The sequence below is a fragment of the Octodon degus genome, unplaced genomic scaffold (assembly GCF_000260255.1).
Source record: "Octodon degus isolate 3935 unplaced genomic scaffold, OctDeg1.0 scaffold00171, whole genome shotgun sequence".
Classification (NCBI taxonomy): Eukaryota; Metazoa; Chordata; class Mammalia; order Rodentia; family Octodontidae; genus Octodon; species Octodon degus.
In genome coordinates this window covers 5,450,745-5,475,894 of record NW_004524747.1, presented here as the reverse complement: position 1 = coordinate 5,475,894, position 25,150 = coordinate 5,450,745, and the positions used below count along the sequence as shown (strand labels likewise).

General features: G+C 40.3%; 1 protein-coding gene across 2 annotated transcripts; it reads right to left on the bottom strand.

Moving 5' to 3' along the window:
• Positions 1 to 5,329: 5,329 nt before the first annotated feature.
• On the bottom strand, positions 5,330 to 20,758 carry Plp1 (proteolipid protein 1). 2 transcript variants are annotated; one of them, XM_004643354.2, is made up of 7 exons: positions 20,553 to 20,758; positions 12,294 to 12,480; positions 11,216 to 11,477; positions 9,908 to 10,076; positions 9,373 to 9,446; positions 8,544 to 8,609; positions 5,330 to 7,423 (listed from the first exon to the last, which is right to left on the bottom strand). In XM_004643354.2, the coding sequence occupies exons 1-7, from the start codon at positions 20,554 to 20,556 to the stop codon at positions 7,352 to 7,354; spliced, it is 834 nt and encodes a 277-aa protein (XP_004643411.1). In that variant the 5' UTR covers positions 20,557 to 20,758; the 3' UTR covers positions 5,330 to 7,351. The 2 variants fall into 2 exon arrangements, with proteins under 2 accessions (XP_004643411.1, XP_004643412.1); XM_004643355.2 differs by having other exon boundaries at positions 11,321 to 11,477.
• Positions 20,759 to 25,150: the final 4,392 nt, after the last annotated feature.

Here is a 25,150-nt window from a genome sequence, read left to right as displayed (position 1 = left end):
ACATGATCATCTCCATTGATGCAGAAAAGGCTTTTGACAAAGTCCAACACTCATTCATGTTCAAAGTCCTACAGAAAATTGGAACAGATGGCCTCCAATTCAATCTGGTAAAAGCCATTTAGGAAAACCCATAGGCTAACATAATTCTAATTGGGGAAAAACTGAAATCTTTTACTCTTAGATCTGGTATAAGACAAGGATGCCCTCTATCACCACTCCTATTCAATATAGTTCTGGAATCCTTAGCTTCAGCCATTAGACAAGAGAAAGAAATAAAAGGAATAAGAATATGTAAAGAAGAAGTTAAGTTATCATTATTTGAAGATGACATGATACTTTACTTGGAAGACCCAAAAAACTACCAAGAAGCTATTAGAATTAATACAGAAATTCAGTAGTATGGCAGGATACAAAGTCAATACACAAAAGTCAATAGCATTTCTCTGCACAGATAATAAACACACTGAGAGGGAAATTATAGAAACAATACCTTTTACAATAGCACCAAGGAAAATGAAATACCTTGGAATTAACCTAACTAAAGAAGTCAAAGATCTTTTCAAGGAAAATTACAGTACTCTTAAAAAAGAGGTCTTAGAGGATTTCAGAAAATGGAAAGATATTCCATGCTTCTGGATAGGAATAACCAACATTGTGAAGATGGCCATACTCCCAAAATTGCTGTACAGATTTAATGCAATCCCCATCAGACTACCACCGACATACCTCACAGACATAGAGAAATCACTCCTAAAATTTATCTGGAACTGGAAAAGACCTAGAATAGCAAAGACAATCCTGGGCAATAAAGACAAGGCAGGAGGCATTACACATTCTGACTTGAAATTATAGTACAAGGTTACTGTGATAAAATCAACATGATACTGGAAACAAAATAGACCTGAGGATCAATGGAATAGATTAGAAGATGCTGACACCCCTATGAACACACTCAGCCACCTTATCTTTGACAAAGGGGCCAAACATACTCACTGGAAGAAAGATAGCCTCTTTAACAAATGGTGCTGGAAAAACTGGCTCTCTACATGCTGAAAACTAAAACTTGACCCAGGTCAATCACCATGCATTAAGCTAAAGTCAAAATGGATGAAACATCTAAACATTAAAACAGAGACAAAAAATGCCTGGAAGAGAAAGTAGGAGGAACTCTTGAAGGCATAGGGGTAGGCAAAGAGTTCATGAACAAAAATCAAATCGGACGGGAAACACTTGAAGAATTAACAACTGGGACCTTCTCTTACTGAGAAGTTTTTTCACATCAAAAGAAATTAACAACAAAGTGAAAAGACAACCCACAAATTTGGAAAAAAAACATGACAAATAAGTTCTCAGACAAAGGTCTGCTGTCTAGAATTTATAAAGAACTAAAAAACTAATATAATTAGTTCCCAATTGTATCCTAATTACTTCATCTATGGAAATTTCATGCTTTCTTTCTTTTCTTTTTTCTTTCTTTCTTTTCTTTTCTTTCTTTCTTTTTTTTTTGTGGAACCAGGGATTGAACTCAGGCCCTTGCACTTGCCAGGCAAGCACTTATTCTACTGAGCTATCTCCCTAGCTCCTATTTTTTTTTCTTTTCTTCGTTTTTTTGAAATTTCACATTATCTATGAAGAGGTTGGAAACATCTACCAAAAATGATTAATTTGTTTTAAAAATATTGATATGCAGACTTTATCTCTAGCCATAAGTAGTTTAGCTATGTATTTGGTAAGACCATTTCTAGATTATAATAGTACTATGTCACTAGCATATAGAAAAATTCTTATGTTTATATTTTTTTGTCAATGTGAACAAGACCTACATTTCCTTTATTTATAAAAGTTGTTCAATTCAACATCTGCTAGAATTAAAAGCATCTATTAACTTTAAATTTTCAGTTATTTTGTTTGGTTTCAACATTGTGGTTCTCAGAATCTGTTTTGTGTTTTTTTCCTTTAGAAAGATAGAGTTTAACCCACATGGATGAAGCCAGATCCATTAAGACCCTGAGATGGGTTACTTTCCAAGTTGGTAAGCAAAACAGTCCAAAGCTATTAAACATTTTAAACTCTAATATCATAGAGTAGCAGGCCTCTTTCTCTAGATGCACATCTGTCTCTCTGCATCTTCTTTTGTGTGACCCTTTGCTTCTTTTTTTTTATCAATGAAAATACTTCATTCGAATACTTTATTCACCAAATATTGAAATACTTCATTCATTTCCTAAAACAAATGAATTGTTTTGAGTTTGAAGTAAAGAAAAAGGCCACATTAAGATATGAACAGAAATAACTGGGGAGGTTGAGACAGGAGGATCGCTGACAGTTCAAGACAGGCCTAGGGGCTACAAAGTGAGCACAAGTCCAGCCCTAACTGCACAGCGAGGCCCTGTCTCAAAAAAAAAAAAAAAAAAAAAACAGAAATAGTTTTCATTTAGTGGGAGCTGAAAACAATATGTACTTTCTAATCAAATACCTGTCCCACGTGGCCAGCTTTTCAGAGGCGGGGTCCACCAGGCCAACCCTTGCTGCCTTTGCTGCTTTTGCTTTTCTTTCCCCCTTTCTTCTCTCTCGTTCTGCCTTCAGCCTTTTTCTCTGTCTCTGATTCATCCATCCTGGGTACTGTCCATTCTGATCTAGAAGAGTCTTCCTGTTTCTCTTTATCTCAGTCTCCGTTTTCACGTCATCTGAGTCTTTTTCATCAGTATTAGCCACACGTTCCATTTTCTCTTGACGCTCTTTGGGTACCAGAACGGTTGCCATCTCCTAAACATCTTTCATTAAAACATTGCAGTCTACTTTGAGAATACTTTTAAGTTGGTTGAGCTCCTTTGGGGCATTCTCTTTTCGCTTTTCAGCGCGCATTTTTCTTTTCCTAAACTCCTTAAACTTTTAGCCATTGTTTACGTGAGAAACACTAGAGCACGCTCACCACAAAGACCCCTTTTGTTTCTTTTGGAACTGCACAAATTTCTCTCTGAGCCTGTCTTTCCCAAAGGTTTGACACTGTCATTTTTTTTCTATATTTCCTATCTCCTTTCTAACCCTTCCTGCTTTAACTGAGCTCCATGATCACTGAGGCTGTTTAACTCGTTGCTATTTTAGAAAAATCTAGACTATTTTGGCACTGATAAATCCATATTTGTTAATTTTTTATTTTCTTATTTTTTGGCAGAATCGGGAATTGAACTAAGGCCCTTATGCTGGCCAGGGAAGCACTTATTCTACTGAGCCATCTCCCTGGCCCGTTATTTTTTTTTAATATTGAGGTTGGATTTCCTTGGTTTCATAATATACAAATTTTTTATTTTATATTTTATTCTGTTTTTTTTCTTTGGAATAAAGTAGAACAATCTAGAAGTGCTGGAATAGTAGAACATAAACATGGACTCTGTAAGACAACAAAAAATAAAACTATAGCTGCTTCTTTCAAAGCAAGTGAGTGAATAAGAAAAATTTTCCCAGTTTATAAATATTGGTTTAAATTGATTGCCTGCTTACTAAAGTAGAAAAAGACCAAGTATTGATTTTTAGATATAAGAATGATTGTTACTTCATTTTCATCAAGATGTCAATATGAAAACACACACACACACACTAACTGTATTCACAGTAAGGAAATTCAAAGAGAAAGGACCTTGTGTCTTACATTGCCCTTCCTTTACTTCTCAGATTTAGCCTTGATGAAGAGAAAAGAAAAGCAGACTGAGTAGCTTGTGTTTATTTAAATCCTAATCCATGTGCCCTCTAACTCCTCTAATGACTGAGTGGGTGGAAGCAAGCACAGGCATTGTGCCAGTCTGTGCATAAATGCTGTCACATGTAAAGTAAGAGGCAGGATGACATAGAGTAAGTCACAAGTCTTCAGGACTCTAAATTGAAGTTTTGTTTTTATCAGGGCCCTAGGGAAAAAAGTCATGACCCGTAAAGTCATGACCCCTAGCCACCACCTCTCCTACATACTAAGGACATAAATCAGGTGTTCGTTGCCATCAGTCAGTCAGACTGCTTTTTTTCCATTCCCTGCCTGCTCTCTGACCCGTTCTGGGAGACTTCCAAGTTGTGACTGATGGTAAGAGAGATCTTCAAGGTCAAAACCACGCCTTCATCACTGTCTTCCCCACAAAGCACCCAAACTTGAACATTCCGGGGTTTAGCACAAAGCTTAGTAAGTGTCCAATAAATGTATACAGAATGAGTGAATGTTGCTTTGGACAAAGCAGTGGCTTCCACACACACAGTATAATTGCACTAAGTACTGGCCCTGAAGATAGGAAAAGGCATATAATTGACGCTGTAAGAAAATGTTTCTTGTTTATACGGCTGCATCTTGATCTTTGGCTGATCTAAGCACAAAGAGAGCTCTTTCAATTCAGAGAAAGGAGGTTTATGGTGTGTGGGAGAGTGAAGAATAATGGGCTCAATTGATAGACTGGAGATGCTCTCAGTTTCTGAGAGCTTGGAAACTCCATCTATACATCCGTCCCAGAGGGCAGAGGCAAATAAGGGCAGATGGAAAACACAACTTTCTTGCGGACTGGTTTTCAGCTCCTCTGAGGCAAAAATACATTCACTCTGTAGCACCCTGAATCAATTCTCCAAAACACAACACTGTGCTCTTGCTTACCAGTGCCTAAAAATATGTCTTTGTCATTCATATTTTTATTCTTTTTGTCTTGAAGCCATTCAACCAGACTCCCTTGCAGAACAGTGATTGTGGCAAAGAAGAAATCAGGAGATTACATTGAAAGTACTTTCGAATGGATCTCCTTAACTGATGACTTGTTGCCTGCAGCTAAAGTCTCCCACCGTGTTCCTTGCCAATTGCAATATGGGGCAATAAATATTCAGCTAATTTCAGTTAGCTTTTCTTTTTAGGCTGGACCTCAGAGATGGACACATTGTAACCTAGGGTTGTGACAGCACTTTAAGGCTATATTTCAGGTGGACTAGTGGGGCAAGGCACGCAGGGTAAGTTTGCTCATTTCTTTTCGTATTTCCCTGCCATAGCCTGTTTATATTTACATTGCTCCTGGCATATCTGTTCTTCTTGATAAGCATTACACTTTTAAACCTATAAGCTGGGTGTGGTGACATGTGACTGTAGTCCCAGGTGCTCCAGAGGCTGACTCAGGATGGTGACTTCTACCTAGAGGTTTGAGGTCAGCATGTGAAATCTGCCAAAACCCCGTCTGAAAACAAAACAACTTCAAACCTTTCATCTAGCAGTTTCCAGATAAAATTTGGTATTAGTCAGGGATGAAGTACCAAAGTAGTACAATTCTTCAGCTCCATGGTGAGGTTGGAATAATTCAAAGGACACAATGTCTGATTGAGAACATTCTTAATTTTATTTTCTTTAATTTTATAAAATACATTTTGTAAGATAAGTTTCTAAAAGTTTATTCTTTATGTGTGTTAAAATTGAAATTCTATTTCAGAAATAAAGGAAACACTTTCAGTTGATTAAATTTCTTTGTGTGTGTACATGTGTATATGTATTCATGTGAGGTTTTCAGAGAAGGTTGGTTATTCGTTATGTTATTAAATCAAAACAAAAGACAAAATATGTATTACTTCACTTTCCTTGATCTTGATTGGTTTCTTATAGAGCCTTTTTCCTCTCCTCCCTTTATGTAGCCTGGAAGCTCATCTTGTATTCTGATCTAAAAACAAGTATCAAGTTTCTTTTTGTAAAGCTACTATGTCTCCTTAAACATTGCTAAACCCACTTTAGGGGAAAAGAATAGCACAATTTTTTAAAACAAAAGAGCTATAGTAAAATTCTTTCCTTCAGTTAAAATCAATCTGACACATATATTTGTTTAACCCACAGTTAACAAAAAAGAAAAAAAGACTGAAATCCAGAAGCTATTCAGATTTCAAACTCTTCTGTCCTTTTCCATGGAAGTTTGCCAACTGAATAGCTGACAGCTGGTGCAATTCATTATGTAATTTATGCCAGGAAAAAATAACCTCTATGTTAAATCTAACTCTTAACATGCCAAGATAACATCACTAAATAAAATAATCTCTCATTAGCTGGAAAGAACGATCAAACAGGTTATTGAAATAGAGGATCAAATTCACTGAATCTGTTTCTACAAAGAGCAGAATACTTGTAGAAAATTGCAATAGCTTCACGGAACTAGGCTATTTTATTTTTCATTAGCCAATTTTAAATATCATTTGGAATGTTTACCACTCAACTTCCCTTTTCTTAAGAAGAAATAGAATCAAAGATTCATTCTCCAGACCTTTCTGATACAACCCAAACAAGTGACAAATTGTAAAATGTGAAATGTGCATCGTTCTGAAACAAGTCAAGATCTTCAAATCACCTACTATGGCTGAATGGGTAAAATCCTATGAAAAGAGCACCATTGTGAAGATATGACAGAGGCCAGAGCACACAATTATTTAACAGAAAAAAAGACACGCTATCCAAAGAGTTATCTATCCTGTGTGTCTACCAGAGGGCCATCTTAAGTTACACCATTAGCCGCCAATAAGTGTTGCTCTTTAGGCCTGTCTTTTTTTTTTCTGAGTAAGCTAGTTTCCTTCTATTCTAAGCTCCTTGGAAACCACGGGGTTGTCATGGTAGCTGTTATCAAGTAGAAGGGAATGAGAAATACTGACAACGCCCTGTTTCTCTTCCTAAATAGGTATAAGGCCAGATGCCCCCTTAATCCACACAGACTCTATGCTTCCTTATACTATAAGTAAGATTGGCTGAGTTAGGACTTAAATAGTCTATCACCATTGGGGTCAGAGCTCTCTTTCTGAGGGTGAAAGATCCTTGCTTTGATTCCCCTTCTCCCAGCTGCATAGGCAGATTTGGGCAAATGCTATTATTTTGCTGGTATTTTTTCCTTCTATCTGCAGTGCTAATAGGGAGACAGGAATGAGTTATCTGTATGCCAAGGAGAATATATTTGGCCCATCTACATGGCAAAGGACCAAAGACATTCCTTCTCTCTACCTGAACATCTTTCTTCCCATCTGTGGAAGTGGCCTTTGAGAAGGAAGTACATCCATGTTCTCAGGAGATGCTTAGAAATTGAATTAGAGCTTCCATTGCTTTGTAACTTGCACTTGGGGAGTCACCTTCTCATGCATTTCCCATTTCTCACAGGAACCAGCTGTGAAGCAAAATGACTAAAAGAGGTACATAAGAGGGAGAGTCCACACAGAGGAATTAATCACTGCAAGACTCTCCTTTCTTGTTACACTCATCAAGTAAGAAGAGGACCAGTCAGCAGCAAAGGCAGAGTTAACATGGGAGACACAGCATCGTAGGCTATATGGTTAGAGCCTCGCTATTAGGGAAAAGAGGGATTTCTACTGGAGATCAGAACTTGGTGCCTCGGCCCATGAGTTTAAGAACGGCGAAGTTGTAAGTGGCAGCAATCATAAAGGTGAGCTGTAGGGAACAGAAGAAAGAATATGAGTAACAGCAGAAAAGGTTTTCCTTCCTCAAAGCCTGTTTGCAATTAAAAAGGGTAGAAATGAAAGCATAACTAAATAAAGGGGGAAATTGTACTTTGGGAAAGAATGCAAAATATCCCAGGCTTTCTGTCCATACCCTTGAGTAAAAACCTCTTTGAGACATTTCCTTTCAATGGCTCAGGTCTAAAAAATTAAATAAATAAAGGTTTAAAGTCAATAAAGGTTTATGCCACACCTCTGCTCAATCTAACACTAGGATTTCCTCAGGGAAGTGACCAACACATAGGAACTGTCACTTTCACATGTCTGAGTGACTTGGAGCCATGGGGTAGTTGTTGTAGACACAGAACCATAGGACAGAACACAGCCTTTACTTGCTGAATGCATCGATTTATTTACTATATAAAGTGAAAAACCAGCTGACTTGGTATAACAACCTCAGAAGTAGAGGAGAAAATTCTGTGAGCTCATGCTCATCCACTCACTGCTTCTTCAATGACTTCAGGTAAACTGCAGCACTGTTTAGTGCCTTAGGACTTTAATCTGCACAATGAACACACTACTTTGACACCGCAAAATGTCATCAGCAAGACCCAGAACACAGAATTGCATTCTACTCATAACAGTTTTAATAATGGAAGTCTTTCCAGTATTTTCATGAGAGAATCTAAATCCATTGGACAGCACTGAAGACAGATTAATATCTATAGTATATACAATGCTAGACTATAGCAAATCATGTGTAGTAATGTTTCACTATCTGTGTAACTGACTGACCAGGCTGTTTTGAGAGTCAACAATAATTTGTGACTACAAAGCACAATGATATTACGTGATCTGTAAATTCTCATCGCTGTGAATATATTAATTCCATTCTCCTTGTGTCATTTTTATTGTTTCTGTCTAATGATGAGATCTTTCTACCTTGCAAATACAAAGCAGAAGTATACAACTGTACTCTTTTCTCTATCTTCCCCATAGTTTCTCTCCAGCATCTCAAGCTTGGAAAGAGTCTATCTTCTTGTCTTTCAGCATAGCTATACCTAAGCTACCCAAAGAGTCTTTATTTGCTGAGATCATTCAAAGACACTCACCAGGGAAACCAGTGTGGCTGCAGCTCCCACAAACGCAGCAATAAACAGGTGGAAGGTCATTTGGAACTGCAGAAAAATGTAAGAAGGAAAACTTTCTAGCAACAGCAAAAAATATGAACCACTATAAATTGTGAATGCAGCTTCCTGCACATGCTGATTTTTCATATTAATTACACATCTCTAAATTTTTGCCTATGTGTAGGCCTCCAATTGTTCAGTGTAAAATATACCCCTAGCCACTTTGCACCCAGAATACAGAAAACTCATAACACAGTGCTGTACTGCCGAGTAGCCAACTCTTTCCCTGCAATAGTGTCCAAAGCCTCAAAATTTAAATTCAGCGGTTTGCTTTCAAAGAAATTCTTTAATACCTTCCTCCCCAGGATTTACTTCTATTTCCCTGTCTCATTTGTGTGTATCTGTTTTCAATAAAGTGTTTTCCTTTTTCAAGTGGACTTATTTTTACCTCTCATTAGAGTTTAGTTCCAACGTGAAAGAGTTTTGTGGAACTGATATGTGTCTCTTTGAATAGCCCACTTTTTTGATAAGATTTTTAACTAAATGATGAAAATTTTCATTTGGGGAATTTTACAATTAAACTCCATCTCTGCTTAAAGCTATACATTTTGAAGGAAAGGAGTTTTGGAGTAGATGTTTCTTTATGCAACTCAAAGGAAAATAAGTGTTTTTAGCTATCTGTGTTCATTGACCCAGGCATACTTAGTCAGTATCACTACAGAAAAGTTTAGTCTTCAAGGTTCAACCCCACAGGTAGAAATTTTTATGGTACAGCTTTCCCATTGCAAAATGAGCCAAATGGCCCACTTACCTCAGCTGTTTTGCAGATGGACAGGAGGTTGGAGCCACAGACCTTGCCAGGGAAAGCATTCCATGGGAGAACACCTAAGTTAGATGTAAAAATCAACCATGGTAAGCTTCATGGAGTCCACATGGAGACACCTCCCTCCTCAAGTCCTGTCTTCTCTAATCATTCTAACTGTAAAGTTAGATCTTGCCAACAACCAGGTTTCTCTTTTCCTGATTTTTATGTAAAAATAAAAGTACTATCTAGTAGTTGAATGTCTTGTGCTTTTTATTGAAATATATTGCTTTGGGGTGGAAAATGGCAGTCAACCAGACTACAACATTATGAACAGCCAAGAAAACTCCTACCACTTCCAAGGTCCCTCCCCAGGTAAGAAATTTATCCTGTTTCAGTGGGAAGGAATTAACAAACTATAATGTACGCATACATTATCTTTATTTTCCACATAACCATCACCCTCCTTACGCTAAGAAAAGAAACAAATATATGTTGCTTCTATGGCTGGTAGGGGATCTAAGGCATCAATATCTTAACTCACCATACATTCTGGCATCAGCACAGAGACTGCCTATACTGGCAGAGGTCTTGCTGGGGAACGCAATAGATTGGCAGGTAGTCCATGTATTGAAGTAAATATATACAGGCACAGCAGAACAGGCAAATACCAGGAGCCACACAACGGTCAGGGCATAGGTGATGCCCACAAACTAGAACAATTGACATGGAGTAGTTAGAAATCAGTATCAGCCTGCCGATGTTGAAACACAAATTGGGAGATCCTGGAATGGTTTCTGCCAATGAAAGCAGACTCCAGGGATCTCCCCCAATTGAAATTAGTGAGCAGGGTGCCTCTGCCAAGTGTTACTGGCAGCATCTACTAGAGAACTGGCCCCAAGTGTGATAGAAGGCAGGGAAAACAGGGAAGGGATTGGAGTGAGGAGGATCCCTGTGTTAGAAAGGCTTCAGGAGAAGTTTTTGGCAAATAAGGTGTAAAGAAGTCAAAACAGATCTGGAAAGAAAGTCGTGCCATTTTGTGCCTTAGGCTGAGCTTAGAAAATGCTCCTTGATACAGGATTTTTGTTCCCTGATCATTGAATAGAGACAATAGAATAAGGAAATTTTGAATACAAAACCTTTCCAAGCAAACTGCTGGCCACAAAAAAGAAATCACCACAACTCACACACTTTAAGCTCCCAAAAGGTCTTTCTTTTTTGTTTTTCTTTTTTTGGTGCTGGGGATTGAACCCAGGACCTTTACATGCTAGACAAATTCTCTGTCACTGACGCAAATCCTCAGCCCAGCCCACAAATGATCTTAAGAGACTGGAAGCTACGTGTGTTTCACCAGAAACATAGATAACTTACAAGAAAAGAGAAATCATTAAATATGTAGATTTTCAACAGTGTAAGATCCTCCAATATTGTGCCTTCTACTTTGGAATTAGTTAATTGCTATGATACAACCTTCTTCTGAGGTCTAATACTCAGTCCTATGAGCAGCATTTCAGATTTGTGCAGTCATGCCTATGCTTGTGGCCCCTCCTAGGAAGGGAATAAATGGATACCAACAGATGGCTTAGAAATGGTCTGACTGTATAAAAGCATCCTAGAAAACTCTTGCTTTTCATTTTGATATAAAATTTCCTAGGGAACCTTTAAAAAGTGAGGCTAAGCCAGCCAGGCACCACGTTCTTCCTGACCTTCTCATTTGGCTGTAGCCATCGCTTCCTCGCTCAAAAGCCAGGCCCCTGGAGAGGACCCAGCCTTGAGTGGGGATGAGACCACAGATTTATGCCCAATTGTCCCCCACCCCTGGTTATTGCCACAAAATCCTGAGGATGATCACCTTGTCGGGATGTCCTAGCCATTTTCCCAAACAATGACACACCCGCTCCAAAGAATGAGCTTGATGTTGGCCTCTGGAACCCCTCCCCTTCTGGCCCCCTGTTACCGTTGCGCTCAGGCCCTTGCCGCAGATGGTGGTCTTGTAGTCGCCAAAGATCTGCCTGACTGCACCGGTGGTGTAGAAGCCCTCAGCCAGCAGGAGGGCCCCATAAAGGAAGAAGAAAGAGGCAGTTCCATAGATGACATACTGGAAAGCATGGATCCTGCAATGACAGACAAAAGAGACCCATCATTTTAGTTGAAAACTTAGCTCTTTTCTCACATAAGTGTGGTTTGTCTATCTATCTATCTGTCTGTCCGTCTGTCTGTCTATCTAGCTACCTATCTATCTGGCACCTTAACAATGATTAAGCATCTTTAGAAGAAATACTAGGATTATCCTCTATGCTTTCGCCTTATCTTTACTGAAGTGAGTACAGTAGCCAAGTAGACAGGAGCACCAACTTCTGTGCCCACCTGTTGCCTGCCATGCAAGCTAGAACCTGCAAGAACCAGGAAGGCCCTTTTTTCTCTTGCCTCAGCCTTCAGAGATGCTATCTGTCATGGGAGAGGAGCTGCATAGAAAGGAATAGAGCTGAAAGGATAGTAGTCTGAACTGCTCTCTGAGCAGTTCAGCACTAAGCCTGAGAAGATGTAAAGTATATCAAGCCAGTAGTATCAAACATACCCCTTAAGTTATTGTGCCTCTCCTCCACTCTCCACACCTACCATTATAGGGGAACCTCAAGCAACACTGACCATACCCATCAAAAGCTACAACATGCATGAGAAAACAAGAATAGGGTAGGAGGGGGCTGGCAGACAGAAAACCACCCTATTCTGAATCTGGTACTCTTTCTCCCTTCACTTAGGAGTTCAGATGTGACACAGATGGAATCTCTACACAGAAAGAAAATTCAGGAATCATGTCTCCTCCATTCTGATTCCTTACTGGTTCACAGAGGTAGTGAGGAATTCTGTATCTCCAAGATGGTGAGGGAAAAAGCCAGGTGAGTCTGTGTGAGACGACAAGTACTTACACATTGATGAGATACTCATAGTCCTGGTAGTTTTTGGAGAAATAGGTCTCAATTAGTTTTTCTGTGCCAGTGAGTGCTTCATGTCCACAACCACAGAACAGTGCCACTCCAAAGAAACACAATCCAGTGGCCACCAGGGAAGCAAAGGGGGCCCCTACCAGACATCTTGCACAGCACTCTAACAAACCTAGGAAGGAGGAGAGGAAACAACAGTAAAGCACACACAGTAGGTAACTCATCTGCTTAACATCTCTCCATCACAGGGTGCAGCCCCTTTGTTCCCAAGCCCTGAGAAACTGGTCACCCTGAAGTCCAAAAGCAGGAAAATCTAGAGGTTTGTTTTTTTGCCATGCGACACTGACCCAGAATCCTAATTTTGTTCCATTCTTGAAAATAAATTCTTATTCTTAATTCCAAGTATTATGGTTATTTTTTAAATAATTCAGTAATTCAGGTAACAAGCCAGAGAGATTATGGAATCAGTCCCTCTTTTCATCTTGTTCCAGTCTTTTTGTTTGCTCATTTTAGTCATCTGTCAACCATTTATGTGTTATTGACTATGTGCCTAGCATTGTTCTGGATTTTAATATGGGCTATGAAGATGGAAAGACATGGGAAAAGTCAGATGGAAGTTGTTTTATCACTGAGTAAGAATTAAGTAGGTAGACCTAATATTTTCAACTAACAATTCCAGGCAGTGAAGTAAATGATTACAGAGGATAAATGCTACTTGTAGCTCCAGAATGGAGAAGTGCAAACAGAAATGTTGATATTATCAGAGAAAATTTTGAGCCTAAAGAGCATTCTAGGTGGAGTAAATATTAGAAATTTCATGCCCTGGATATCCTGAAATATATATATATATTTGGTAAGAAATGCTCAATTCTCAGTCTAGATATGTAGAGAGAAGCCCAAAGAGAAAGGCTTTTCTCAATTGTTTGTCTTGTCTTGTGGCAGGGCAAGTAATGATAATAGGAAGATTGCTATTATTCACAATAATAAAAATGCAAGCTTAATGATTTTTGGCCCCTTTGAATGATTGTCTTGCCCTCTGTAGAGTGGCCATTACCTCTAGCCTTAGTTCTTCACTGAGATTTTGTCAAAGTTAATAAAGCATAAAATGTCTTTCTGGCACAAGAAAAACACACCAGGATCTGGGATCATTGCGATTTTACAGTGTTAAAAATCTCTGAGACCCCCAGACCTGGTACCCCTGCCTAGTGCCAGTGCTTCTGAGAAACAAGAAGGATTACAAAAATTCATACGCTCTAGAATCAGCTCTGTCACACGGACCAAACCCATTTTTAAGGTGCCCTGTATGAGGAAGCTTATCAAATGCCCAGTAAATAGATGACTGGATAGATGAGTAAATGGGTGCTCCTCTCTGGCCTCTGTGCCAGAACCCTAGATGGGGAAAAAAGAAAATATTTATCTCCTCAGACAAAATTTTAAATTAATATATATGTATATATATCAATATATATAAACCATATCAAGTATACATATGTACATATAAATAATATACACTTATATATGCACTTGTGTGTATAAATTGAATATATCTGATTGTATGTGTCACCTATGATTACATACATACAAACAATCAGCAAGTGTGCTGGGAAGTGGCTATGCTGGGATAAACACGTGGTTCCGTTAGAAAGAAAATAAGTTACATTAACTATTTGGGTTTTTATTTTCAAACTTTTCTCCAAGCCAACCATACTTCTCTATAACATGGTGCTGAGAGAAATGTAAGTTGTTTTTCTGACCGCTTAATGCTACAACAGTTTCTTTTTAGTCTTGTGTGCTTGAATACATGGAGATTTGCATGGCTGAACTGCAGCAATATGAACAGATTTTGAAGGACCAAATTATCTCAATCATTTGTCTCTGTCTTCAAAGGCACAAAATAAATGAATTCTGTTACTCATCGTTCCCTGACATTGCAGCCCTTCCTCACACTTCAAAGAGCCTCCTCTTCCAAGATCCTTGTACATGTCACATCAGAGACGAAGCTTAGAAGTTCAAGCCAAGCAAAGCACGTAGCAAACATTTGTAACAAAACTGTGTTCTCTTCCTTTTTCATGAGCTAAATTATAGTACTGCTGCCAGAAAGTTGGCCTCCATGAGAAACAATAAACTTGTAGTTGTGCTGCTGTGAATGGAGGTTGAGATTACTCAGCATGAACATTACAAGAGTGCTTATTGAGAATGCCTCACTGGTGCTGCTCTGTGGTATGTTCATGCATGTATGTTTTATATACATGTATGTACTTACATGTGCAAAATGCACACATATATACCACAGAGAAAAGGAGAACAACTGAAATTGATCACTGTTCTAAGAATATATTGTAGAAATTGATCTTTGTCTGTGTCAAGATATTGATGCATCAATGTAAATCAATTAAAGGGGCTTAGAATTGAACACTACTGCTGTTGGCCTCCTCTGTTTTCCAATTTCTTCACACCCTTGAACTTTTAAACTGTTCTAGTCAAGAAGCTTTCTGTAGCCTGGGGGTGTGGGGGGAGAAGGTCAGTGATCCCGCTGTTCCCTCTCTCACTAGTACAGGGTCAGAGTTTGGACAGAGCCCTCTATAGCTCCCTCAGACAAAGAAGCCTTGTTTTTCCCTGAGATCTCAGGAGCCTCATTGGTATTCTGCAGGGGCATACAGGCCTGGGGGTGGGGAGGGGGTCAGACCCAGGGAACAATGACAGGACTGTTTGTTTAGCTCAGGGTAAGGAGAGCCACCCACCCTAGCAAGTGGTCATCCTGGGCCCACTCAGGCTCGCCCCAGCCTTTTCACCCTGAGAAGGGCTAAATGGTAGTACAGGTGTGATCAGAGATAGAGACGCTTGAACTCTTGCTAGCCAAATGGAGAATTCCACTGTGGCTTTTAGCGGTATGCCCTCTAGTAATAAATTAAGGATGATTTTTCCTTTTACAATGTTAAGATAACCTATCTTAAAAATGAGAGGAAAAACCATCCTTTAGTGTATTTGATCCCTTGATCATTAAGCAAGCAACCAAAAGGTGTCATATGTAGAATTTTTACTGGGTGACAAGCTTTCTGAGCAACTCTGAATCACCTGATGCTTTCATTATTTACATCCATATTTCTCGGTTGTCTTAGCATTCAGACAACTTAGCACCTCTTTTTCTGCACCACAGCTGCTCAAGCAAGAGACAAGAAGAACATAGTTTTCAGTACATCTCTAATTCAGAGTCTGAAATAAGTGGTCTTAGATAAGTCCACCACTATTGAGCTGGAAACAAATTGACAGTATCAACGTAAGCATCCAATGTTCACCTCTTCACACTTAAGATTAAATATTTGTTGGAGGGCATTTAAATTTAGCAAAAATGAAGAATCTCAGTGAGTCCAACTAAATATCAAATTTTGAATTTCATTTGGGAAAAGCTTGTTACATGCAAGACAGTATCTCCATCAAAGTATTTGCAATGTAAGCATTCTGACAAAGGCCTATTTGATTTGCTCTGATTTTTCACAACCGAAGAAATGATCTTGGGTATGTGTAAATAATACACTAAGACCACAGCCTGTCCATTTTAGAATTCCTCATACTTAAAAGGTTCTGATGTGGATTTAGGAAGCTTGTGAGAACTCAAGAGAAGTTCCTTACTTTTTCAAGACACACTTTCAGGCTAGAGACCATGACATAGTAGAGTGGGCATAAAAGAACTATACATTAATAATATTACTCAGCAAATGCAATTGGATTAAACTGCCTGACTGATGAGAGATTGTTGAGAAAAATGATGGTCCTCTACAGTGTTTTTCTTTCATTTCTGTTTATGTGGATTCAGGACAAGCATTAAACACATTAGCAGTGGCCTAGAGACAATGAAAAACAGAAGGGAATTAAGAGGCCCCATAGTTTTCTGGAGAGAACTTGTGATCTTGTTTGTGAGAACAAAATTATATCTATAACCAAAACCCAAAGTTTTCCATAAATGTTAAAACAGATGTAACCAACTCCTGCAGACAAGCTAAGCAAAAGAACAAATCAGTTTCGAGTTGACTATAATTATTTGCAAACGCCCCAAACAAATCTAATCACTCTGTAACAGAACTTCAAGCTCTTTTCACCAATGTTCTCTGATAGAGAGAAACCAAATCATTGTGACTCAGTCCAGGTCTACCCTAGTGCCTGTATTGATCTTGATGCTGTCTCTTTAAGCAGAGGCCAAGAGCTCTCAGGCCCTCCCTCCATTCCCATGCCCTGGGCACGCCTCAAGGACTAGCTCCTAGATGGAAATGCACTGTGAATCTGGGAACTCATCAAAGGGAGGAAAGGAAGGGCTTTCATGGAAAGGAATGGTAGAAAGAGAGCAATTGTACCCTGCACAATCCCCAGCTTGTCCCTTGAATCCAGCTGACAAAGGGAGAGATAGAAGAACCCTATACAATAGAGCTAAACAACAGGCAGGCTCATTGAGTGAGAAACTGGCCCCATCTCCCTAAGTCTCAAATCTGCACTACAGTCTTACCCGCCTCCCTGAACCCACCCCTTAACCTCACCCCATGAACAGAGGCTTCCTTGATCAGGCATATAGCAGTTGACAGGGCCAAGATACTAGAGCAGCCGTGACTGGCACTAGGGATGGATGGGGATGAGTGAGTGGGTTCTAGGAGTAAAACAACAACCATCAGGAGGTACCAGAGACAAAGACTTTTGCTTCTAGCCTTATTCTGGTCAGACAAAGCCCTGCCTATAGCTTTGTCTTTCCTACATGATATCAGTGCTTATACCACATTTGGGTACTGGGAAGGAGTCCTGTAGCCACTGGGGTCTGGGAATTCAAGCCTGCTGGATAGTCAAATCATGTCTGAAAGGTTCAATTAAAAGGAATTCTAATCTCCTCTTTAGGGAAGGATTATTATCATGGCAACAACATTATGGGCCATCTTGTGTCCTATACTCTGTTATAGGCACACACATAAACATACACACATATGCCAATTTCTCTGTAAACATTAGGATGCTGGAGAACAAGCTTGATTATTAAAGACATCCCTGGCACACTGGCTCCACTTTGACCATTGATAGGGGGATGAAAGAGAGGTACCTGGCCCTGAAGCCCATGGTAGCTGTACCTCATTCCTTAGTTCAGTCTCCCACCAGGTTTTCTCCTCTCATTGGGTAGAAGGTGAAGCTGATCTGGGGGAAGTTGTTCTGTTCCCTACGACTATTTTGAAATAGCCAAAGAGAGATTAATCAGTCAGTACTTGATTATGTTTTGACTTAAGTTTGGCACATGTTGGGTCTGTGAGTGGGAGAGGAAAGGAAAACTAATTTGTTCACTTTCCTAGTTGATGTGACAATTTCTGACTGTGTTATTGCCTTCACTTGGTCTTCTCTAGACATGAAATTCTGTGAAAGGAGAGGGCATGTCTTTGTTGCTTTTTATTAAGTCAAATAATTGTACTGGCGGGAGATTTTTCAAGGCTTGAAGATGGTACACAAAAAGGTAACAGAGAAAATGATGCCACTGGCTGGGTTGCTACCTTAGTAGGTTTGGAGACTGCATGGCTCCTCCCACTCACTTGTCAGGGGTGAGGAAGTTACTGCTCAGACTGAGCCAATGAATTGTCAGGCTGTCAAGCAGACTTCTCACTTTCTTAGTTCAGACCCATGGTGTAAGTCACCTGAGGTAGAGCAAAGCTTTTCATCTGCCTGACTTTTCCAGAGCTATTCTATTCAGGGCCAATATGAGAAGTTGGCTAATGAAGGATACCCTTGATCAGTATCTCTAGGACAAGTGAAAATGTTGGTTTCGATGTGGTTTCTTTTTATTTCCTGACATTCTTGCCACACTGATAGGATTTGGTTAGTTTTCAGGCACTTGGTAAAACTGAACCTCAGCTCTGCCTCATATTTTTTTTTGTAGTGGGTCCACGCACTTGCTCCACTCTAGCCAACACTACATTGCTCAACACATGGTCACTTCTGGAAGAAAGCATTACAGTCTGGTTACCAGGGTAACAGCCACAGGATTGCAGAAGCCAACATTTTGCTGTTCAATAATGGCATTGCCTTATGGAGCTGACAATAGCCAGCTATCACTCTTTGGTTCCTTTCTTGTTTCTTTGTTATTTTAATGAGCCATTTGGAACATCTCTCTTCCAAGATGAGATCACTTTCCTCACAAACCTTTTGTGCAGACACCACCGAGTTCAGTGTTCCCCTGTACTTCCAGTCCTAAGGAATTCTATATGATGGAGGTAGTGAGCTTCCTATGCCTGGGGATGGTTAAGCAGAGGCAGTGAGAATGTTTAATGGGTGTTGTAGAAGTGAATTTTGCATTGAAGCTTGGCTCAGATAACTTCTAAAGTTATATCCAATTCCAAATTAAACACTAGTGCACTCTACATCCAAACTAATAGCAGTGTGGTACCTTATTAGAGATCACATGTAATTCATTAAGTACTTGAGATACTCTGTTATTGAATAACTGAAGACTCAATGGCTACTGCATCATGTGTATCTTGGTCCAAGTAGTGCTCATTCCAGAAGCTGGGACCCAATACCCTCCTTGATACTCTTGTCTGTGCCCATCTTACTCTAGAAGAAATTTTGCAGTCTCTGTAACAAGAAACTGCTGTTGTGATCACCTTACTTGTTCTTACTTTTTCTTCAGAGGTTTCATTCCCTGAAGAAATTACATTCAACTTTCTTGTTTTGAATGCGCAACCTATCCAGTCATCTACCCTGACATTAGTTATGGTTCATGATGTTACACAGAGCAAGGACTGATTTTCTCAACATTTACCTTATACCTGGAGACACATAATTGGTCAAATGATTCTTCCCCAAGCACAACAAAAATGTGTACAAAGAAAATCCCACCACCTTGAAAAGAGCAAGAATCATCCTCTACATGTTATTATACATTAGGCAGTGTTATGATATACAGTTTTATAACGCTTTCCAATTTTCAAAGGAATTCCACATCATCATAACTTGATCCTCAACTTTGAAAGCAGACAAAGCAGTTACTGCTGTACTTGTTTTCTAGATGACAAAGTAGTTATTCACAGTGATCTGCCTAAGGCTGGACAAGTCGTTAAATGCAAATCTGAGACTAAAGAGTTCTTGTCCTAACTCTTAGCCTAATGCTTCATGCTCTTACCTATCATACCTGAATACATGTTTAAAATAACTTTCTCAGTGATTGAGGATGAAACAACTTAATGGCTGATATCAACTTATAGTCGAGAACTTTCCTCTCTGAACCTTGTTGTCATCTACCTGGTATTACATTTGATGGTGAATATGTGGGCCAGTTGAGTCTTAGTTCATTCAGAATGTGTTCAAGCTGCTAGCATCATTTTAACACATGTGAGCAATTCTACATATCTCTGTGGCATCCTGCATGAGTACGAGAGCCTTGTGCTCTGGAAGTCTTACTCTGCATAGACACTACCATATAATAGAAGGTTTCTCTTTCTTCACAGAAAACCTAGAAAAGCTTCTACTTCTCCACCAATTCAGCATCAGGGCTAAGGGCCTATATCTTGCTTGCCATAGCAAGGATTCAGGCTAAATCCCATGATATTGACAAGAAATGGCCACTCACATGTGTGCATGCATACACTAACACACACACATGCACACGTACACACACACACACACACACACACACACACGCACACACACAAAACTTCCTTGTCTGTTCCTCATAGTAAAGCCATTGAGGACTTTGCCTTCATTTCTGGAACCTGAGAATGCCTTCCTTAGTCATGGCCTAGTCTGAATCCCACTTGACCAGTTGTCCTAACTTCCTGCTGATACCAAGTATGGTTCAAATTGTGTATCCAACAAGCATTTATTTCATATATTTGAGGGCTAGCTAACACTCCATTGCTTCCAGCAGAACCAGGGGTTCCAGCTGGCCTAGCCATAATAAAGACCTTAGAATCAGAGGAAAAGAGAAGGAATAAGAAAGTGAAAGGGAAGGAGGACACATAAGCACATACAGCCTTGTATGCACTCTCTGTAAGGATCTGTGTGACTCCACACATGCTTTTGCAATTGTTGGCAATATAGCATCATGTTCAGTACAGCAGAGAAGGAGTTAATCTAATTGAATCCTAAGAAATTAAAAAAAAAAAACCAAGTACCAAAATGCAATTCATTTCAACCACTGGAAAAACCCAAACCCTAAAAGTAGAAATTATCTTGTGAATTCCTGTGCCTGCTTGAATCTTTGATGCTAAAGTTTGTGAAACTCACCCATGTCTTTGAGACTCTGCCTCCAATTGCAGCCGGCTGGCTAGTCTGCTGTGCGTCTGACTTTGTTCAGCTGGGAGGATCCTGGTCTCTCCAGTCTCCTTCTTCAGTCCTTTACTTTTTCTCTCTGAGTATCTTTGTCCTCTTCTCCTGCAATGAAAAGGGCTTTCTGATTGACAGCCAACCCCCTTAAAGGGACAGGCTTGTTTCCCTCCTCCTCTCCTCCTCCCTTTCTCCTCCCCTTGTCCCCACCTCCTTAGGGATACTCCCTTCTTTAAGGGATCCATCTTCTCTTTCTGCCTTTCATTGACAATTGTTTCATTTTCTTTTTTCATCTTTTTCCCTAAGGCTTTTCTGGGATTTCGTTTTGCTGCAAGGACATTTGGAAATGTGGATGGGGAGGGATAGAAGTAAAAAGAAGAGTTGCTGGAAGCCTCGGACTAACCCTGGGGTCTATTGGTGTGGCATGTGGCAGCACAAGCAGAAGAACCCATAGAAGTGGTAGCAATGATAAGGGCTCAGGGGCAAAAACCCACGTGTTATCTCATAGAGTTCCTCCAAATCTGTCCAACCCACTCTCGCTCCTGGTTGCCCTCGGCCTTCTCAACATTCCCTTATTTATTAACAAATGAACACTTCTCCCAGTTCTAGAAACAAAATAAAGATAAATTGGTCTTTTAAAGCAATTTCCTCCAAGTACTTCTCTTTTTTACCTGAATGAGAACAAAATGTAAGTTTTTGATTCCATGACAGATTGTGACCAAGTTGTAGGATAGAATGGCAATAATTTCACAGACAGATAACAGAGACCCATAGAAGGGCAAGACCTGTGTGAATTCACATAACAAGCAAAAGGAAAGGCCAGAGTTAGGAATGTGGGTAATTTCCAAGGAGAATCATCAACTTTGAGACAAGTCAAGCACACAGTGTGGGAATCGGTTAGTAAAAATTTCATCCTAAGAACACAGTGTATTCAAAGAGCTGAAGCCAGGCTGGGAAGGAGAGAATGGGCTGGAGTGAAGCAGCAGGTGGCAGTGAGGGTGAAGAGAAGGAGTAAAGAAATGCGATCCTTCCCTCAGAGTAAAGGACTCTAAGAAAAAATAGACAAGCAGTAAAAAACTGGGGAATACTACATGAAATCTGCCTCACTGCTAAAAGTAACCTCTAAAGAAGGAATCTGAGCACCCAGTGCTAGTTGAGATTAGCCAGGGTAGGCTCTGTAAAACAAACCAATCTTGAACAGAACCTGGGCACACTGTGAGTGTTCCCTCTCTCCTCACAAGCCTTGGACAGACACAGGTCTTGTTACCTAGAGAGCAGACTGCAGCCATGGAGAGCCAGTGAAAATGGTTGGCATGCCACAGGAGGGAATGCCTGTTAGAAGATATTAGGGAAGAAATATATGGTGTCCTGGAACTGCTCCTGTGGCTTTGCTTTGAGAAGCCTGAACTGAGTCTAGAATCTTTCTCTGAGAGGATAGAGGTGAGACTGTGCAACACAGTTTTTACTTTGGGCTGTCTCACCTTGAACATGATTCTGGCTCAGGCTCTGCCATTACAAAATAGGTGAATTTTTTGCAGATGCCCCAGGGGAGTCCTTGGAGTCTAGAGTTCTACTGTGTCTGAAGCTTGTTCAGAATCCTATAACTCTATAGACTCTTTGCTGTTGTACTAGGCCCGAGGTGGAAAGGATCCTTATGACACCAGCCCTTGCAAATGTTATAGCAGAAGATCCTCAAACAGATCAAAGTAATGTCATAGGATCAATTGGACCCAGGGTCCTGGGGCCCCAATGCTCACAATCCCTGCCCTATAGCCATAGGCTGCCTGCCATGGAAGTGCAGTTGTAGGACTGTGCCAACAGTACACTCCTGAATGATCCTGTCAGAGTGGCCTTGGACAAGAGGGATGATGAAATCAAGAAGTTGTTAAATGTGTGTCCTCAGTTCATCAGATGGCAGAAGGAACCCCAGAGTTTGGGAGTTCTGGTGCAGAGCAGGAGAGATAGGATTTTTCACTCTTCTCTCTGTATGTGAGATCACTCAGCCTGAATCCTCTCACAAATCTTCCCCCGTAATTTTTTAGAAGCTCTAGGGATGGCTATGCTATTTAGAAGAAAACATATTTTCCCAAGAAATTCACAGATACTAGTTTATTCACCACATCCCCAATTCAAATTTCTCTTTTCCCCTTTATTATCTTACTATTTATCTAATTTTCTCCCCAAGACTCCATCTCTTTCTCTATTTCTCCTCCTTCCTTGTCCTCCTCCTACACTTCCTTCCCTCTTCCCTTTCCTCCTCTTTTCTTCTGCTTCCTCTTCCTCTACCCCTTCTGTCCCATTTCTTTTTTTCTCTTCACAACCTTTGATGGAACAGATTTCCCTTTCCTCACCTTGCTTTATACCCAGGGATGGAAGAGGCAGTCATACAGGTGACTGTCATGTTCACTGTCTGCAGTGCCCTAAGGATCCCAACTTCAGTGAATCTTGACTTGGCCTTGGCACTACCTGAACCCTTCTCCTAAGCCCTCCCTTCAGCCCTCATAGGGTTTCTTTAAATACCCTCAAGAGGCCTTCATCTCTGTGACTCCACTTCCTTTGGTTTCTCTGACATTGGTGCCTTTGGCAAAATGTTGCTAAGCCGAGCAAGACTCTTGTAGTGCCCAAGAATTCCTGAAGAGGGCACTGCCAGCCTTTATGGAGGCTGCAGGCTTTCTGCTTTGGGTAACTGTGGGAACAAAGCAGGACTGTATGGAGCTTGTAAACAGTTTTCTTCATGTAGTTCTGATGGTACCTCTGAGATTCTGGGCCTGTTGATTACATCTTGATTTGCTTGTGCAGCTTTCTTGCAAATAACTCCAAAATACTAGGATATCATCTTCAATTTCTGCTCAGTGATCTTGGAGCTGTGCTACCAGATCCCTAATGGCCATAAAAAAGTGGGTTTTCTATGCTCCACTGCATAGAGTCTGAGTTCTGAAATCCAGAGAAATCTTGTGAATTTATTCCAGAAAACTCAGTAAACAAGTGCCCAATCTTCTGGTCTACTTCTCCACATCCATGGGGGGGGGGAATGGAAAAGAGAAGATACAAAAGGCAATGAAATCCTGGGGTCAGCTGGCAGCATTTAGGCTCTATAGCTGAGGCTTTGCTTATGCTCCTCAAGATAATGTCCTCAAAGACCAAATTTTGGAAGGCAATTGTCTACCTCTTATAGCTTTTCTAGCTGTGACATAGAAAAGTAGCTCGCAAGGAGGCAGGTTTCACATCCTGTGTATCTGAAGCTGAACTTTCAATATCCAACTTAATGACACTTGGCTGTGTCATGCCTTTGTTGCCAAGATAACTGAAGGCTGAGAGCCAGAGATATCATATTTTTTAACCTGGGATTCCAAATCATTTGAAGGAGTGGCTTTTGCCCTTCTGTCTCATGAAAATTGAAAGAGCAGTGCAAGTATGGACAGGGGTGGCCAGTGAATTAGATGTGTGTTTGTGAAGGGGAGGTGCTCTTGGTTTGGAGAAAATCTTAGAAGCTAAAGTAATCAGGAAAAATGTGTCTAAGGAACACCCAATAGCTACCAGCCAAATGGAGAAACCAGCTGTCTACACAAATCACCTCTTCCTTCATGATAACTTGGCTAGCTCCAGGTAGACCACATGTTTTACATGGTCACAGCAGAAATAAAACTGATATCCTTGGCTGTAAGATACTAATCCAACTTAAGAGAATGAATGTTAATTTTCCATCTGTCCATTGAGCTTTCTCAATGCTATCTAGTAGGGAAAAGAGAGAACATCTCTAGAGAATGTGTCTCTACATGCTCTTGTTGCTTGGAAGGTTTTCCTTTTGGTGATTGTTCTGTCCTCTAACAATATTTGAATCGAGAGTCTCTGCCCTGAGCAACAACAGCCTCCAGGAGGAGGATGGAAGGGCTGCTATGGCCCATGTTTCAAACCCTTTGTATTTCTCAGGCTAAGTGAGAGGCCTATGTTCACAAGGCCCAGGACAAACATAAATCTTGTGCACTTTGTAGGATCCATGAGATTCTAAAATAGCTAAGGAGGGGGACTGTCAGTTGGCTCAGTTGTTTAAGTGTCTGCTTATGCAAACGTAGTCAGTCTCAGGATACTGTGGTTTGATCCCCAGATCCTCATGCCTTACCAGACCTGCCCTTAAGGCATCCTGAGCCAGCCACCCCCCAAAAAAATCCTTCTAAAATAGCTAAGGATAGTAACCCAGTAGAAAAAACCAAAAAATTTCCCAAGAGAAATCTTTACTATTTCTGGGAGAAATACCACCTGGTAAGATCAGCTACTCTTTAAGAAGGGATTTTGGATTTAGAGTGGAAGGGCGACTTCTCAGGTTATGCTCGTAGGTATGGTTGCAATTTGTAATTATATGTGTTGCTTACCTACTGTATTGAAAATCTCAAAGTCCCCCTAGGTCTGCCCCACTGATCTCACTGTGCAAACTGGGCAGCATTCATTGGCTGGGCTGGCCATTCATGGTGTCAATACCCTTTTTCTGCCTAAGTCTTTCAAATGAAGGCTGCCCAAAGCCCTAAGACTGGACTCCTGGGAATCTCTTCTTTTTTTTTTTT

Bases quoted from the DNA above. Each gene is read 5' to 3' on its own strand.
- Plp1 (XM_004643354.2), bottom strand. The intron at 10,077-11,215 runs GTGATCATCCTC...CAATTGTTCTAG, and splicing joins GGCTAGGACATCCCGACAAG to TTTGTGGGCATCACCTATGC. The intron at 7,424-8,543 runs GTGAGTGTCTTT...TGTTCCCTACAG, and splicing joins CAGCCACACTGGTTTCCCTG to CTCACCTTTATGATTGCTGC.